Raw genomic sequence first — 15,573 nt, 5'->3', positions numbered from 1 at the left:
CAGGGGTTCCGTTCCTGGCCACCGACGCCAAGCGATTTTCGACGCTGAGCGATTTTAAAGCCTACAGCCGCCGCACACCTTCTTTCGAAACTCTAGACCAGTCAAAGGAGCTGTAATCCCATAACGGCGCAATAAGTAAAATTATATTTATGCAGTATAGTACTATAGAAATTACTGTACAGTACATGTGGGTGTCTAAAGTATGTAAAGATATAATAAAGTTTATACAGTGTACAGGTAGCTGTAGTGTTCAGGTTACGATCATTAGTCTTACGATAGTTCGATTTTATGAGAGATCAATTTACAATGGTCTAACTTTATCCATTTTCTAGTTACATAAGTTCAATAACTGCAAAAGAGAATGATGAAAGTATGGTGTTAACGTTATACTCGTTGCGTGAACGTGTACAGCCATGAAAAACCGAACGAGAAACTATTTTTTTTTTTTTTCTAAGTACAACCGAACTGGATAACATCTGTTTGGCTTGTATTTCGATCATCGTACTACAGTGCAACATTACCGTTATAAATGGCATTATGTATAGAATAGAACTAAGATATCTTAATGTAATAACTTTATTCGCTATAGATCAGAGATCAATATAGATTAAAGATCAATCGGGAAATATACCGTTAAATTTAAACCTAGTTATAACTGAAGCTGAGAAAACTGTTCAAGCTGCTAATGACTATTATCGTACATCGGCAACAAGGATAAAACTGCAGTAAACGTCTGCCATCACACACAACTGTAGATAAAATTGGGATAAAATCATTTTAATCAAAACTACTGTGCTTGAAAGAACACATTTTACTGTTGGTTTCACGCCGATATAAGATAAATAGCGTAAAGTTCGTATTACGATGATATAAAGGATTACGTATTGCGAACAGAATCACGTAATTTTTTACGCAATAAACATGCCGCCAACGTAATCTGTTAACAAAAAAAAATAGTAGTTCTCATTCACAACGAGACATATTCAATAAATATTTCCACCTAAAAACACGCTGTATATGGAAAAATAACTTTGTCTCATATAAGTCAAGTATATAGATATTCGTTTATGCTAACTAGAAGCAAGAGCATTCGCTCAGAATTGCGTTATGGTGAAACAGACTCGTATTCATCAGCTGATTTCAAACCACAACATTGGCCGCTCCGCGGAATACTGGCTTAAGTTTGCCGTAGTATTTTAAAATACAATAATATGAGAATACATACAATATTCTTGGATACAGTGAAATAATGTATAACTTTTTAAAGGATTTATGGAAAAGATGCGTAATTAATAAAATAACACAATGCATTTTTCGGAACTGGCGGACAAGAACGAACATGAAAAACCATCCCCTTACAACGTGGAGCCTAGTTACAAAGGCTGCCTTAATTTGTATCTTATTTCTCTACAAAAATGAAAATATCCTTTACGCAATATGTTTTCATACACATTTTAAACATAAAAGCATAAACATTTGAAAAATCGACACATCGATCGCTAAATTTGCACTTTTTTTTTTTTTTTTTTTTAACTATTTTCGGAAGAGCGGCAGACGGCGGCATACAAGAACCAAGGTCTAAAGACCTTGACAAGAACGAACTTGAAAAAAACATCGTAGTCAATAACTTGAAGGGGAGTTTCAAAAGCTGCCTTTTTATCATATTTCTGCACAGAAATAAAAATACCCTATTCGTAGTACATTTTCATACACATTTTAAACATAAAAGCACATAAACATTTATAAAATCGACACATCGATGGCTAATTTGCACTTTTTTTAAATCTACATTTTCGGAAGAGCGGCAGGCGGCAGCTTACAAAGAAGAACATGAAAAAAACATCGTATTTCATAACGTGAAGGGCAATTTCAAAAGCTGCCTTTGTATCATATTTCTGTACAGAAATAAAAATGCCTTTCACGTAATACATTTTCATACACATTTTAAACAAAAGCATGAACACTTATGAATCGACACATCGTAGTCGATAACTTGAAGGGGAGTTTCAAAAGCTGCCTTTTTATCATATTTCTGCACAGAAATAAAAATACCCTATTCGTAGTACATTTTCATATACATTTTAAACTTAGAAGCATAAACATTTATAAAATTGACACATCGATCGCTAATTTGCACTTTTTTTAAATCTATATTTTCGGAAGAGCGGCAGGCGGCGGCTTACAAGAAAGAACATGAAAAAACATCGTATTTGATAACGTGAAGGGCAGTTTCAAAAGCTGCCTTTGTATCATATTTCTGTACAGAAATAATAATGCCTTTCACGTAATACATTTTCATACACATTTTAAACAAAAGCATGAACATTTATGAATCGACACATCCATAGCTAAATTTGCACTTATGTAACTCGATATTTTCGGCATAGAACAGCGTCAGAGGCATATATTTTACCCTAATACCTACGTAATAACTCTCCATAAAATTTGTTAATATAATTTGCATAACCTTTATGGTCTGAACGGCATTTCTACATATGTATGAACTCGTTAGACAACGGCGCTAGCGGCGCTGTTAACTGAAATTTGTGCCGTAAAGATACCTTTAAAATGCCTTATTTTTTTAATGAATATTTTTGACAACCGCCGTAAAACCGATTCGCCGTTGAGTGATTGCGCCGTTAACCGCGGGCCGCCTGTATACTGTTATATGTGATAATCATCAAGTCAACTACAAAAGTTGTATTGAAACAGTTTCGTAAATCATAGAAAGAATAAAAATATGGCAACGTGTGTACCTACAAAATGTCGGGGACCATCTTGATCTTTTATTATGTTAATAATAGATCCGTATTATAGGTTTTTTTCTGTAAGTGATAAGAGAGAGATTGCTTTTTACGTTCATAGTATTTGTAAATAAGTTTATCCTAAAAATGCATTTAGTCATGTAAAGAAGATGGAAACACAGTAATTAGTGAATCTTGCTCTATGATAAAATTTGCGATTTCCTTCATTTTCCGGGATATACATAGTATTTGGGCTCCACAAAAAAGTAAGTAAAAGTGATTTATGACAGAGTTTAGAGGATACTTATAAATAAAAAAATACATCGGAAGTTAGTAGAACAGTGTAACCACTATCACATTGTGTAAAAATATTATGTACGAACGAGACTGTAGGTTTGGTGACGTCACTTTGGTCATACGTATTTTTGTCGTGAATGAATATACATTTATGATAAAAAGTTACTGTACTGATTACAGTACCACTGTAATAGTAATGTAATCACATCAAAATAAAGTAACCAGTGCATACTGTAAAATTGTAAAGTGTGGTTTTGTCTTTTGAAAAATGCAGTCCCCAAGGAATTATTCCTTGAAGAGGCTTTTTGTTATGAAGATATGCCAATAATACATAAGATATGCGTTTTATTATGAATATATGACAATAATATATAAGGTAGCAATGGTTTTATTACATTTACACTTCGTCGCCGATCGCAAACAACAATACGATAATGTAGGACAATTATCGTTTGTATGACTGCAGTATTCAGAGAAATTGATTGTTATACCAAAACAATAATGAAGTTCGAATTGAAAATTTGTTTTCCTAAATGTTATTACTACTGTAATTACACTACTACTATTAACATTTCTAAAAGGTTAAGAATGACAAAGGTTGCTGTGAATTGTAACTCAATGTTTACATTTCTGCTGTCCACTCAACTACAAGTTGATGTCAATGATGTGGAGTTATTCCATGAATAGGCTATATATTATGAAGCTATGCCAATAATACATAAGGTGAGAATGGTTTTATTACCTTTATTGTCAGTTAATATCATAATGTGAATCTGTTCATGCATTTGCTGATTATCGGAACCGGACGAGGCTTAGCCTACCATGGACAAGCCTGTGTTGCTGCGATTCATACCAGGATATAGACTGAGAAGTGGTCCAAGGAAAAACGCGTGATTGCTGACCCGCGACGCGACTAAGCGAGGCCCCACTGTAAATGCAATGCCATGCTGAAATTTTTGTGTGTACTAGGAATTTAAATTGTTAGTGTATAAGTAAAACTTGTCTTTGACACATGTTAAAATGAAAATAAATTCTCTCATTTAGTCCCATATGCATTACAGGTATGATTTTTACTTGATTTCACAAAGTGTAAATCAAGGAACTGTCTCGCCAACTTCATTCAATATCATTGATGACTCTACTGGACTGAGACCTGATTACATGCAGCGCTTGGCTTACAAGTTGACCCACATGTACTTCAACTGGCAGGTAATTACTTTATATATGTAGATTATGCAATCCACTAGCAGGTAAGTTACTTTCACTTATAAAACCCTTAGTAAAAAACTATAATGAGCACGAGCATATTATTTTGAAGTAGCTAACTTCTTGAATACGTATTAAGAAAAGTGTATTTGTGGTTTTTGTGACAATAGAAGACAGTTTCAAACAGTATATGAAAATAAACACCTAAATGCCTCAAAACAAAGTAGTGGGAAGTCATCTGAAAGGTGGACTAGGTCACAGTTCATAGATATATATATATATATATATATATTAATATATACTATAACATATATATATACATATATATATATATATATATAGATATATATATATATATATATATATAATATATATATATATAGATATATATATACAGGCGGGCCTCGGTTAGTGGCAGGGGTTCCGTTCCTGGCCACCGACGCCAAGCAATTTTCGACGCTGAGCGATTTTAAAGCCTACGGCCACCACACACCTTTCGAAACTCTAGACCAGTCAAAGGCGCTGTAATCCCACAACGGCGCAATAAGTAAAATTATATTTATGCAGTATAGTACTATAGAATTTACTGTACAGTACATGTGGGTGTCTAAAGTATGTAAAGATATAATAAAGTTTATACAGTGTACAGGTAGCTGTAGTGGTGTTCAGGTTACGATCATTAGTCTTACGATAGTCCGATTTTATGAGAGATCAAATTACAATGGCCTAACTTTATCCATCTTCTAGTTACGTAAGTTCAATAACAGCAAAAGAGAATGGTGAAAGTATGGTTTTAAAGTTATACTCATTGTGTGAACGTGTACAGCCATGAACAACCGAACGAGAAACTACTATTTATTTATTTTTTTCCCCCGTATTTGTTATAAATGGCGTTATGTATAGAATAGAACTGAGATATCTTAATGTAATAACTTTATTCGCTCTAGATCAGAGATCAATATAGATTAAAGATCAATCGGGAAATATACTGTTAAATTTAAACCTAGTTATGACTGAAGCTGAGAAAACTGTTCAAGCTGCTAATGACTATTATCGTACATCGGCAACAAGGATAAAACTGCAGTAAACGTCTGCCATCAAACACAACTGTAGATAAAATTGGGATAAAATTATTTTAATCAAAACTACTGTGCTTGAAAGAACACATTTTACTGTTGGTTTCACGCCGATATAAGATAAGTAACTTAAAGTTCATATTACGATGATATAAAGGATTATTGCGAACGGAACCACGTAATTTTTTACGCAATAAACATGCCGCCAACATAATCTGTAACGAGAAAAAGTAGTTCACATTCACAACGAGACATATTAAAGGGATTTTGACGAAGGAAAAATCTATTTCTGGGTGATTGGCTCGTGTCGCCCTATGAAAGGATCCTTAATATCATTCTTTCTAGGTAAAATTAATCTAAAATTACCAGAGAAAAACAAAATTAAGAAAATGTCAGTAAAACTGACTCGCTCACTCTTAAAAAGAAGTGTCGGTATGGTAATAGGGGCGAGTGGGGAACACTACCACGAGACAATCACCAATTAGAACTTCCAATCAGAATCCCCCCAAGAGAGAGCTGATACCAACGGGCGATGCAGTCGCTACTACTACTACTAGAGGACGCCACGGACAGCAGCGCCCCTAGCGGACATCCTTAATTTAGAAACATCTTGTCCTGCAAGGGGGGGAAAACAATAAAGGGGGGGTTTCATAGGGCGACACGAGCCAATCACCCAGAAATAGATTTTTCCTTCGTCAAAATCCCTTTTCTGGGCTCAGCTCGTGTCGGCCTATGAAAGAGTACCAGAGAAACAGACAAGATGGGAAAAAAGGAACAAATGAAAAGCAGTGTAAAATGATGGATATAATATAAGTAAATCAATTACAGCATACAAACTAAGCACTTAAACTAACTTATACTAAACAGTAAAATAACAGAACGTTAGTAATCTTAAAGTACTTAAATGGTAATTATAGTAAATTACAGTGATGCATGTAATATAAACTAAAAGGGATTTACTTGAAAATATTTACAAAATATACAAACACATTGTGTCCTACCCTAGTATAAAAATAAGGGTAGGTACACTGAAGTACATCATTAGTACAAGTGTGGTAAAATATACAAACACATTGTGTCCTACCCTAGCATAAAAATAAGGGTAGGTACACTGAAGTACACTATCAGTACAAGTGTGGATGTCCCTAGCAAAAAAAAATAAGGGACAATCCACTATATGATTCAGCGGCTAAGGCTAGGATATCCGAGTAGCATGGCGATAGGGTGAGGCATGTTGGATGCTGTAGGTAGAAAGGAGACCTGGATCTATACTACGACTACTATACAGTATCAGGGGAAACAATGTTTCCCGCTGCTACTGCTGAAAACTTTAAAGATTCCAAGGACTTTAGATAATGGCGTTTAAAGACTGTCGGGGATTTCCATCCAGTATACTTTTTAAGATCCTCAAAGTTCATATGTTGAAAATAATTAATTGAGGTGGCTACTCCCACTGATATCATGTGCTTTGGAAATGACTCAGGATTGGCTTGTTTAATGAAGTAAAGGATTTGTTGCCTAATACCTTTTACTGACAAAGTACCACCTTTTCTCTCATGAAGAGAGCACCTGAGGATCTTGAAGAAGTACGAGATAGAAAGGCTCTAAGAGTTGATACTGGGCAGAGAGAAGGATCCTGGGGAAGTGGGATAACTTTCCAAGGGGCCCACCTTGCAAGAGGATCCTCATTTTTGGCTAAAAAGCTACGATCCGGAGCAAGTAGAACTTCTCCTGATGGGAGGAATTCCACATGACCCGCATCCCTGGATAGAGCCGACAGTTCTGAAATTCTAGCTCCTGAGGCTAAGCTTAATAAGAATAATGTCTTCCTCAGGAGCATTATGAATGTACAAGATGAGTTGTCAGTATCTGAAGCTAGTTTGAGGACATCATTTAAGAACCATGAAACTGTATAGGCCTTTGGGAAGGTCTAAGTCTAGCACAGGCTTTAGGGATAGACGTGAAATAAGATTCAGTCAGATATATCTGAAAACCTACTTGAAAGATTTTCTTCAAAGCCGATTTATGAGTGGTAATAGTGCTAGCTGCTAAACCTTTTTCAAACAAGGATCTGAAAAAGGATATAGCCAGATTAACTGTCATGGTTGTAGTGTTCGATTCTTTCAAGAAAGATGCTAATTTTTAACAGCTGAGTCATATTGTCTAATGGTTGACTCTCTCTTATCTGATTCTAGGAAGAGAATATTCTGTGGATCAATATTAGCATCTTTATTAGCCGCAAACTTCATGAAGTCCATAAAGTTAGGGTCTGGAGAATTCCTGAGGAAGCGAACACAGTCCTCATTTGTACTGATTGTGATAGCTTGGGATTGGGGATCCGTTGAGGTCGGAGGCCCAATTCCAGAAGAAGAGGATACCAGTTGCTCTTGGGCCAGTCCGGTGCAATCAGAGCTACTATCCCTTTGAAAGACCTTAGTTTGCTTAGGACTTTCAAGAGAAGATTCACTGGAGGAAAAACATAAATTCTCCTCCACTGATTCCAGTCCAACGACAGGGCGTCCGTGGCATAAGCCAGAGGATCCAGGTTGGGGGCCACATAGCAAGGGAGCTTGTGGTTCGCTTGTGAGGCGAAGAGATCCACTTGGAGACCTGGGACTCTCAGGCTTATCCACTGGAATGACCTGTCGTCTAGAGACCATTCTGATTCCAGAGGAACTGACCGGGTCGGGACAGAGCGTCTGCTATCACATTTCTTACTCCTGCCAGGTGAGTGGCAGACAGATGCCATTTGTGTTTGTTTGCTAAGGCAAAGATGGCTATCATGACATGATTCACATGCTTGGATTTGGACCCTCCTCTGTTGATGCAATGAACTACCACTGCACTGTCCAAAACTAGCCTTAGATGAGACTTCTTCGGGGGAAGCAGTCTCTTCAAGGTAAGAAATACTGCCATTGCTTCCAGAACGTTTATGTGGAGCTGGCGAAATTGAACTGACCAAGTCCCCTGAACCTGTTTGAACTGGGAGTATCCCCCCACCCGGACAGGGAGGCGTCCGTGTGAATGGTTAACACTGGAAGGGGATATTGAAGGGGTACCTTCTTGGCTAAGTTCTTTACTTTTGACCAAGGACGGAGTTGATTGCGGAGGATCTGTGGGATTACTGACAACTTGTCTCGAGATTTGGTGTTTGCTCTTGATCGCCAAATTCGATTTAAATCTTCAGCCTTGCCTTCAGGAGGATATCTGTTACCGAAGCAAACTGAAGGGACCCCTAGGATTCTCTCCTGGTTTCTCCTTGATGTTTGTTTGCATTTGAGAAATTGCCTGACAGATTTTGCTATTTCCTTCCGTTTGGCCACTGGAATTGACAGATTGTGGGAAGACAAATCCCATTGGATTCCTAGCCACTGAAAACGAGCCTCCGGGGTAAGTCTGGATTTCGTTTTGTTTATCTGGAACCCCAGATGTTCCAGAAAGTGAACTACCTTTTTGGTGGCTTTGAGACATTCCTCGACTGTTGGTGCCCAGATCAACCAATCGTCGAGGTATGCTGCTACCATGATTCCCTGAGCCCTCAATTGTTGTACAACCACTTCTGCTATTTTTGTGAATACCCTGGGGGCTACATTCAGACGAAGGGCATCACTTTGAAGGAGAATGTTTGATTTCCTAGCCTGAATCTTAGGAATGGGCGGAAGTGCCTGGCTATAGGGATATGATAGTATGCGTCTGTAAGATCGATGGAGCATGTGACGGCTCCACGCGGAAGTAAGGTCCTTACTTGCGAGAGGGTAAGCATCTTGAACTTGTCGCAACGAATGAAAGAGTTTAGCTTTGACAAGTCTAAGATTACCCTTCTTTTTGTTGAGCCTTTCTTTGGCACGCTGAATAAGCGACCTTGAAATTTTAGATGCTTGACTCTCGCAATAGCTCCTTTCTGAAGGAGTTCTTCCGCGTAATCTGTCAATTCCTCTGATGGTATCTTGGTGGAATGATTTGATTGGAGGAGGCTCTTTGATCCAACTCCAACCCAATCCTTTGGACACTATGCTCTGTGCCCAATTGCTGAACCCCCACCTGTGGCGGAAGAGGAACAGCCTCCCTCCTACCTGGGGAGCCTCATTGTTGATGGGCGGGTTGACCACCACGCCCTCCTCTGAACTGCCTGCTCCTTGTTGCCCTTCCTGCGCCACGCTGACGAAAGTAACCTCTCGCCCTACCTCTCGGTTGTTTGTAGCTGAGCTCATATGAAGGGTTGAAGGCGGCGAGATTGCGTAGGAGGTGGACGGCTGTGATTGAGGGGACAACAGGAGGATGGGCTGGTTCTGCTTCGAACTAGCAGGTTGTCCTTGTTGGGTAACTGGGACAGCCTGCACAAATTGCTGCTGTTGCTGGTGTTTCTGATACGGCTGGAACCTCTTACCAGCCTTCTTTGGTTTCTTACCAGCAGTGGGGACGGATTCTTGTTTCCTCTTCGAGGAAATACCCCACCTAGCTCTAAGGCTCTGGTTGAGCCTAGCAGCTTCGTGGTGCACTTCGTTGACAGCGGACTCTGGGAAGAGATCCGCTCCCCACATGCTAGAAGCCAAGAGTCTATTCGGCTCGTGCTCCTGCAGAACATGCTTTCGGCAATTCCTCCTAGCCTGGAAGAAGTCGAAAGCGTCTGTTAGTACCGTCTGGAACTGAGATTTTGCCAAAATCTGAACAGCGGTTCCGTGGCATAAGAGAGAGCAGCCATTTCCGTAATTATAAGGGAATTGAGGGACCTGCCAAACCTGGTTCGCGCATCAAACTCTGCCTGAATTAGGGAATCCGGCAGCCTTGGCAGCTTCTCGCCGAACTGGTCCATGGCGCAGTCCGGTTTGAGCTTACCAAGCGTGAACGTAGCTGGCAAGTTCTCCCACACTTCTCCGAAAGCCGGGAAGAGCGGAGAAGTAGACTCCGCCTCCCTCAACTGTGGGATGGGCTCATCCTTGAGGACTGCCTGAATGAAGGGACTTCTCTACTATTTTCGTGGCGAACGGAAGAGAAGCCTCCTCTTCCGTCGCGAAAATAGTAAAGGGACTCTTATAGGCCTGGAGTTTAGTGTTCGTGCACTCCCAGTCCTCAAGGCAGTGAACCCATTCCGCTGAGCATGATCTCTACTGTATAGGACAGACTCTCTAGAGATCTTGTCCTCCCTAGTCAGAGCCGTTACAGTCAGCCTAGCATAACCGATGAAAGGCTGCGTCAGACCCGAGGGTAAAACTCGAAGTCCTCAATCCTCCGAGTTCCACACTCCGGGATAGAGATCATCCCATCCTTAAAAGGAGCGTAGGCAGCTACTCTCCATGGGTTCTCCATGGAGAAAGCTGGCAGAGAGTCGTATGGCGGGAGTTGGAGAATGCCAGTGCTTGGCACTGGGGAGACTGGAAGAGGAACCTGAGATAGCCCGGCTACTCGGTCCTCATTCTCTCTAACCCTGTTAGAGAGATCTTGTATCGACTGGCCTGATTGAGACAGAGTGCTCGACAATTGTGCGAACATCTGCTCGAATCTCGTCCCCAGGGCGGAGACTTGCGAGCCAACCAGCTCGCCCACCTGTTGCATCACCACTGCTGAGAAAGCAGTGGGATCAAAGGTGCTAGGTCCCTGCTCCTCCTACCGGCGTAGCCGGAGTGGAAGCGGTGGAGGCGGGAGAAGGCACTGGCTCGGCGGGGGGAGCGCGAGCCTTCTCCTTAGAAGCCTTGCTTTCTAGAGCTCTTTGAGTGAGAAGAGCTCGGCTTAGCTTTCACCGCGTCGGCGTAGGAAGTCGAAGACTTACTAGCCGAGAAGACGAAGACGACTTCCTAGAAGTTGTCTTAGCCAGAGTCTTCGGTTCTCTCTGTCCCTTCACCTTTGGGGGTTGTACAGAGAGAGCGGGAGAGCGGGTAGGGATCTCAGATCCCACAAAGCCTTGGAAAGAAGCACTCGAAGAAGGGACAGGAGAAGATCCAGGAGCACCCAAGGAAAGACCTTGGGCGCCCGACACACCTACCTCAACCAACAAATCCTCCACCCCTACCGCCATGGGCTCGATGTTTAGGTCCAGGGCAGCGACGTCCGGGACCGACTCCTGGGAAGCTACGACCCCAAAGGATTGCTGGAGGTCTTGCTGGATGGAGGCTATCAGAGGGGCCGCGGACAAGGGGTCAACATACCCAGTTGACTTGCCCGCAGGGAAGATCTGGACGGCCAGCTTCTTGTCAAGAATGTATGGCTGGCCTTTGGCGGCGTTCTTCCCGAAGCCGCCCACCCACGCTTTCAGGGTGGCGAGGGCGACTTCCCTCACACCAGTAGCCTGAAAGAAAGGCGAGATGAGCTTCTAGTGGCGGAACGGGGTTAACAAAAAACTTATGACTAAGAGTTGTTAGTAAAATGATAAGGAAGCCTATAATGGACTTACCCCATCTCCCAGCTGACCGACTAGGTCGTAGCAGATGGCGCAGGCTTCTGGGTGCCAGACGATCATTCTCGTTGTATGACGTGGCACAGGGGGCGTGAGACCTGCACTCATCGCGGCCGCAGGGGTCGTACAACGTCGCGTTGCACGCTGGGACCTGACAGTTGGTAGCCTGTAAGTGGAAAGATACATGAGTACCAGGTAAACACTTACAGTCTAACAGATGCTCCGCTGGTGCCGGAGCGATAGTTAGATTAAACCAGAGCCCCGCCAAAATACGTGTGGTAACCAGGTTGGTTGTGTGCCCTAGGCTATAGCTCCGCTGATGGCGGGGACACAAAAGGAAACCAACCAGGAGTGGTGGTAAATGGAAACCACGACGGAAAATGGCTTGGATGGTAGATATATAATAATAACATTACACAATTCATTGTAAAATTAGGGTATATCCTTAAAATAATAATAATAATATAATACAAACCTCTCTCCACCCGTCTACTAGAAGAGTGCACGGGTAAGAAGCAAGCTCCCTTCCGGTAGCGGGGGAGAGATGTAAGGATATAGTAGGCAAGCAACCGACCACTAGTAGTGCCCACCCGCCCGTTGGCGGAGCCAGTAATCTATAACCAAAGGTGCCCCGGCTGCGACGGAAGGCTCCTTTCGTTATAGCGAGGGAGGTGGCTGAGCAACTGGGAGGGGGGAGGGAAAGGTCTCGGCGTAACACGGCGGGAGAGAGAGAGGGGGGAGGGATGGCCCTACTCCTCCCGCCTCCACCGACTACCCGCTCGGAGACCCGGTACCTTCATGAGTGGTCGCCCTATACCCCCCGCTGGAGGAACCCCTGGCCACCTCAGAGAGGGAGAGAGAGAAGGCGACTGAGGTTGTCATGACAACCAAGGGGTCCCCCAGCCCTCCCTATACCAGAAAGGGAGGGGCAGGGCAGGGTAAGGTGGCGATGGAACACGTGACCGCAAGTGGCCTAGGCCGCGAGCAACACAACCGTGAGAGGGCCACGTGAACCAGGCTGTACCAATACAAGGAACAAGCACCTAGGCTAGCCTAACACCCTAAATATAATAAATATATACATCAAAAGATGGAAAAGACACTTTTAGTAAAAGAGAAAGAAGCCAGGAGGAGGCAGACTGTTCCAAGAAACAGAAGCCTACTCGGAGCCAGCGATAGCCGATGAAGAGCAAGAGCCGGGATGCTGGGCCTGGGAAATAAAATAATAATAGCCCGCTAAATACCAAACTAAGAGATATGGTAGGAGGGCTAAACTAGCTAAAACCTCGATGTAAAAGACAATAAACGTAATATAGTAAGCCCATAAGTATAAGAAGTCCCAGTATGGAGGACCAGGAATTCTTAACGAGGCAGCATGGCGCCACCACGAGACAACCGGGGAACCGTATATGACCTATTTAAGAGGAAAATACTGGTACCCGGAAGATAAAATTGTGGTAAATATTACTTATGAGTTACTTAACTTAGCCGTTGCAATAGCAGAGCGTTCCATGTTAGATGAATAAGATAAATCCCGGAATTAGCACAACACAGGAAAAAATGCGTCTTGACGCTAGCGCTAAAAATTAAGGATGTCCGCTAGGGGCGCTGCTGTCCGTGGCGTCCTCTAGTAGTAGTAGTAGCGACTGCATCGCCCGTTGGTATCAGCTCTCTCTTGGGGGGATTCTGATTGGAAGTTCTAATTGGTGATTGTCTCGTAGGTAGTGTTCCCCACTCGCCCCTCATTACCATACCGACACTTACTTTTTGAAGAGTGAGCGAGTCAGTTTTACTGACATTTCTTAATTTTGTTTTCTCTGGTAATTTTAGATAATTTTACCTAGAAAGAATGATATTAAGGATCCTTTCATAGGCCGACACGAGCTGAGCCAGAAAATAAATATTTCCACCTAAAAACACGCTGTATAAGGAAAAATAACTTTGTCTCATATAAGTCAAGTATATAGATATTCGTTTATGCTAACTAGAAGCGAGAACATTCGCTCAGAATTGCGTTATGTTGAAACAAACTCGTATTCATCAGCTGATTTCAAACCACAACATTGGCCGCTCCGCGGAATACTGGCTTAAATTTGCCGTAGTATTTTAAAATACAATAATATGAGAATACATACAATATTCTTGGATACAGTGAAATAATGTATAACATCTTAAAGGATTTATGGAAAAGATGCATAATTAATAAAATAACACAATGCATTTTTCGGAACTGGCGGACAAGAACGAACATGAAAAAAATCCCGACAACATGGAGCGTAGTTACAAAGGCTGCCTTAATTTGGATCTTATTTCTGTACAAAAATGAAAATAACTTTACGTAATATATTTTCATACACATTTTAAGCATAAACATTTAAAAAATCGACACATCGATTGCTAAATTTGCACTCTTTTTAACTCTATTTTCGGAAGAGCGGCAGACGGCGGCATACAAGAACGAACTTGAAAAAACATCGAAGTCGATAACTTGAAGGGCTGCCTTTTTATCATATTTCTGCACAGAAATAAAAATACCCTATTCGTAATACATTTTCATACACATTTAAACATAAAAGCATAAACATTTACAAAATCTACACATTGATCGCTAATTTGCACTTTTTTTTTTTTTTTTTTAATCTATATTTTCGGAAGAGCGGCAGGCGCGGGCCACAAGAAAGAACATGAAAAAACACCGTATTTGATAACGTGAAGGGCAGTTTCAAAAGCTGCCTGTGTATCATATTTCTGCACAGAAATAAAAATACCTTTTACGTAATACATTTCCTTACACATTTTAAACAAAAGCACGAACATTTATAAATCTACTCATCCATAGCTAAATTTGTTGCACTTATGTAACTATATTTTCTGCATAGAACAGCGTCAGAGGCATATATTTTACCCTAATACCTACGTAATAACTCTCCATAAAATTTGTTAATATAATCTGAACAGCATTTCTACAAATGTATGAACTCGTTAGACAACGGCGCTAGCGGCGCTGTTAACTGAAAATTGTGCCGTAAAGATACCTTTAAAATGCCTTATTTTTTTAATGAATATTTTTGACGACCGCCTTATAACCGATTTGCCGTTGAGTGATTGCGCCGTTAACCGCGGGCCACCTGTATATATATGTATATATATATATACAGTACCAGTCATAATACTTTGCGTGGTAGGGAATATGGAAGAAGGAAAAGAGTACAACAAACTAAAAATATTCAGGAAAAATCAATTATTAAATCAACCATCATAAAATTTGGAATGAATAATCACCAACTCCTGTCCTAGTACTTGATAGGCATGCCACAACGTTTACGGACTTACTGGAGTGTCCTTGGCATTGAATCTGAAAACTGCTGCAGGAGGGACTCATACAGATCGTCCCAAGCGCGTTTCAAACTTTGCCCTGCAAGACGTGTCCACATTCAGTAACTTTCTTTTTATGATTGCTTAATGATTGAAATGGCTGGGGAATTCCCTGGCTAGTCGTGGATATATTCAATTCCACAATCTCTAAGCCACAAAGTATTCTGTTTGGCGGTATGATCCCCAATGCTCGAATCTTAATCCAATGCCATTGAAAATCAGCCATTGAAACTAAAAAAAATTCGCCTGAGTGAAATTGACTAATTGGGAACTTATCTAGAGCTACTGGCTCACTCTCAGAAAGTGTAACTCTGTGTAAGAGCTCTTCAGTAACCTCTTGGATGTTTTGACAGTTGGATGTCGAATTCTTTTCTCGTGCTCTGCCATAGCCGTTGCTAACATTATTTTGTGTGGTTGAGTGAGTGTGGTTGTATTAACAATGTCTAAACCGTATACTTCCATTGAGATATCGTGTGAGAGTGAT

General features: G+C 41.2%; 2 protein-coding genes across 2 annotated transcripts in view; one reads left to right on the top strand and one right to left on the bottom strand.

Annotated features, from left to right (window-relative positions):
• Positions 1–15,573, bottom strand: part of LOC135215315 (piwi-like protein Siwi) — a 360,399-nt gene that overhangs the window by 172,245 nt on the left and 172,581 nt on the right. The window lies entirely within an intron of this gene.
• Positions 1–15,573, top strand: part of LOC135215579 (piwi-like protein Siwi) — a 327,956-nt gene that overhangs the window by 272,852 nt on the left and 39,531 nt on the right. Inside the window, exon 13 of the mRNA XM_064250442.1 lies at positions 4,103–4,250. Within this exon, the coding sequence (XP_064106512.1) occupies positions 4,103–4,250 (148 nt within the window). The remainder of the gene's footprint in view (positions 1–4,102; positions 4,251–15,573) is intronic.

This window comes from Macrobrachium nipponense, chromosome 5 (genome assembly GCF_015104395.2).
Source record: "Macrobrachium nipponense isolate FS-2020 chromosome 5, ASM1510439v2, whole genome shotgun sequence".
Taxonomy (NCBI): domain Eukaryota; kingdom Metazoa; phylum Arthropoda; class Malacostraca; order Decapoda; family Palaemonidae; genus Macrobrachium; species Macrobrachium nipponense.
Note: the sequence above shows the minus strand (reverse complement) of the source record. Positions and strands in the feature narration are given on the sequence as shown.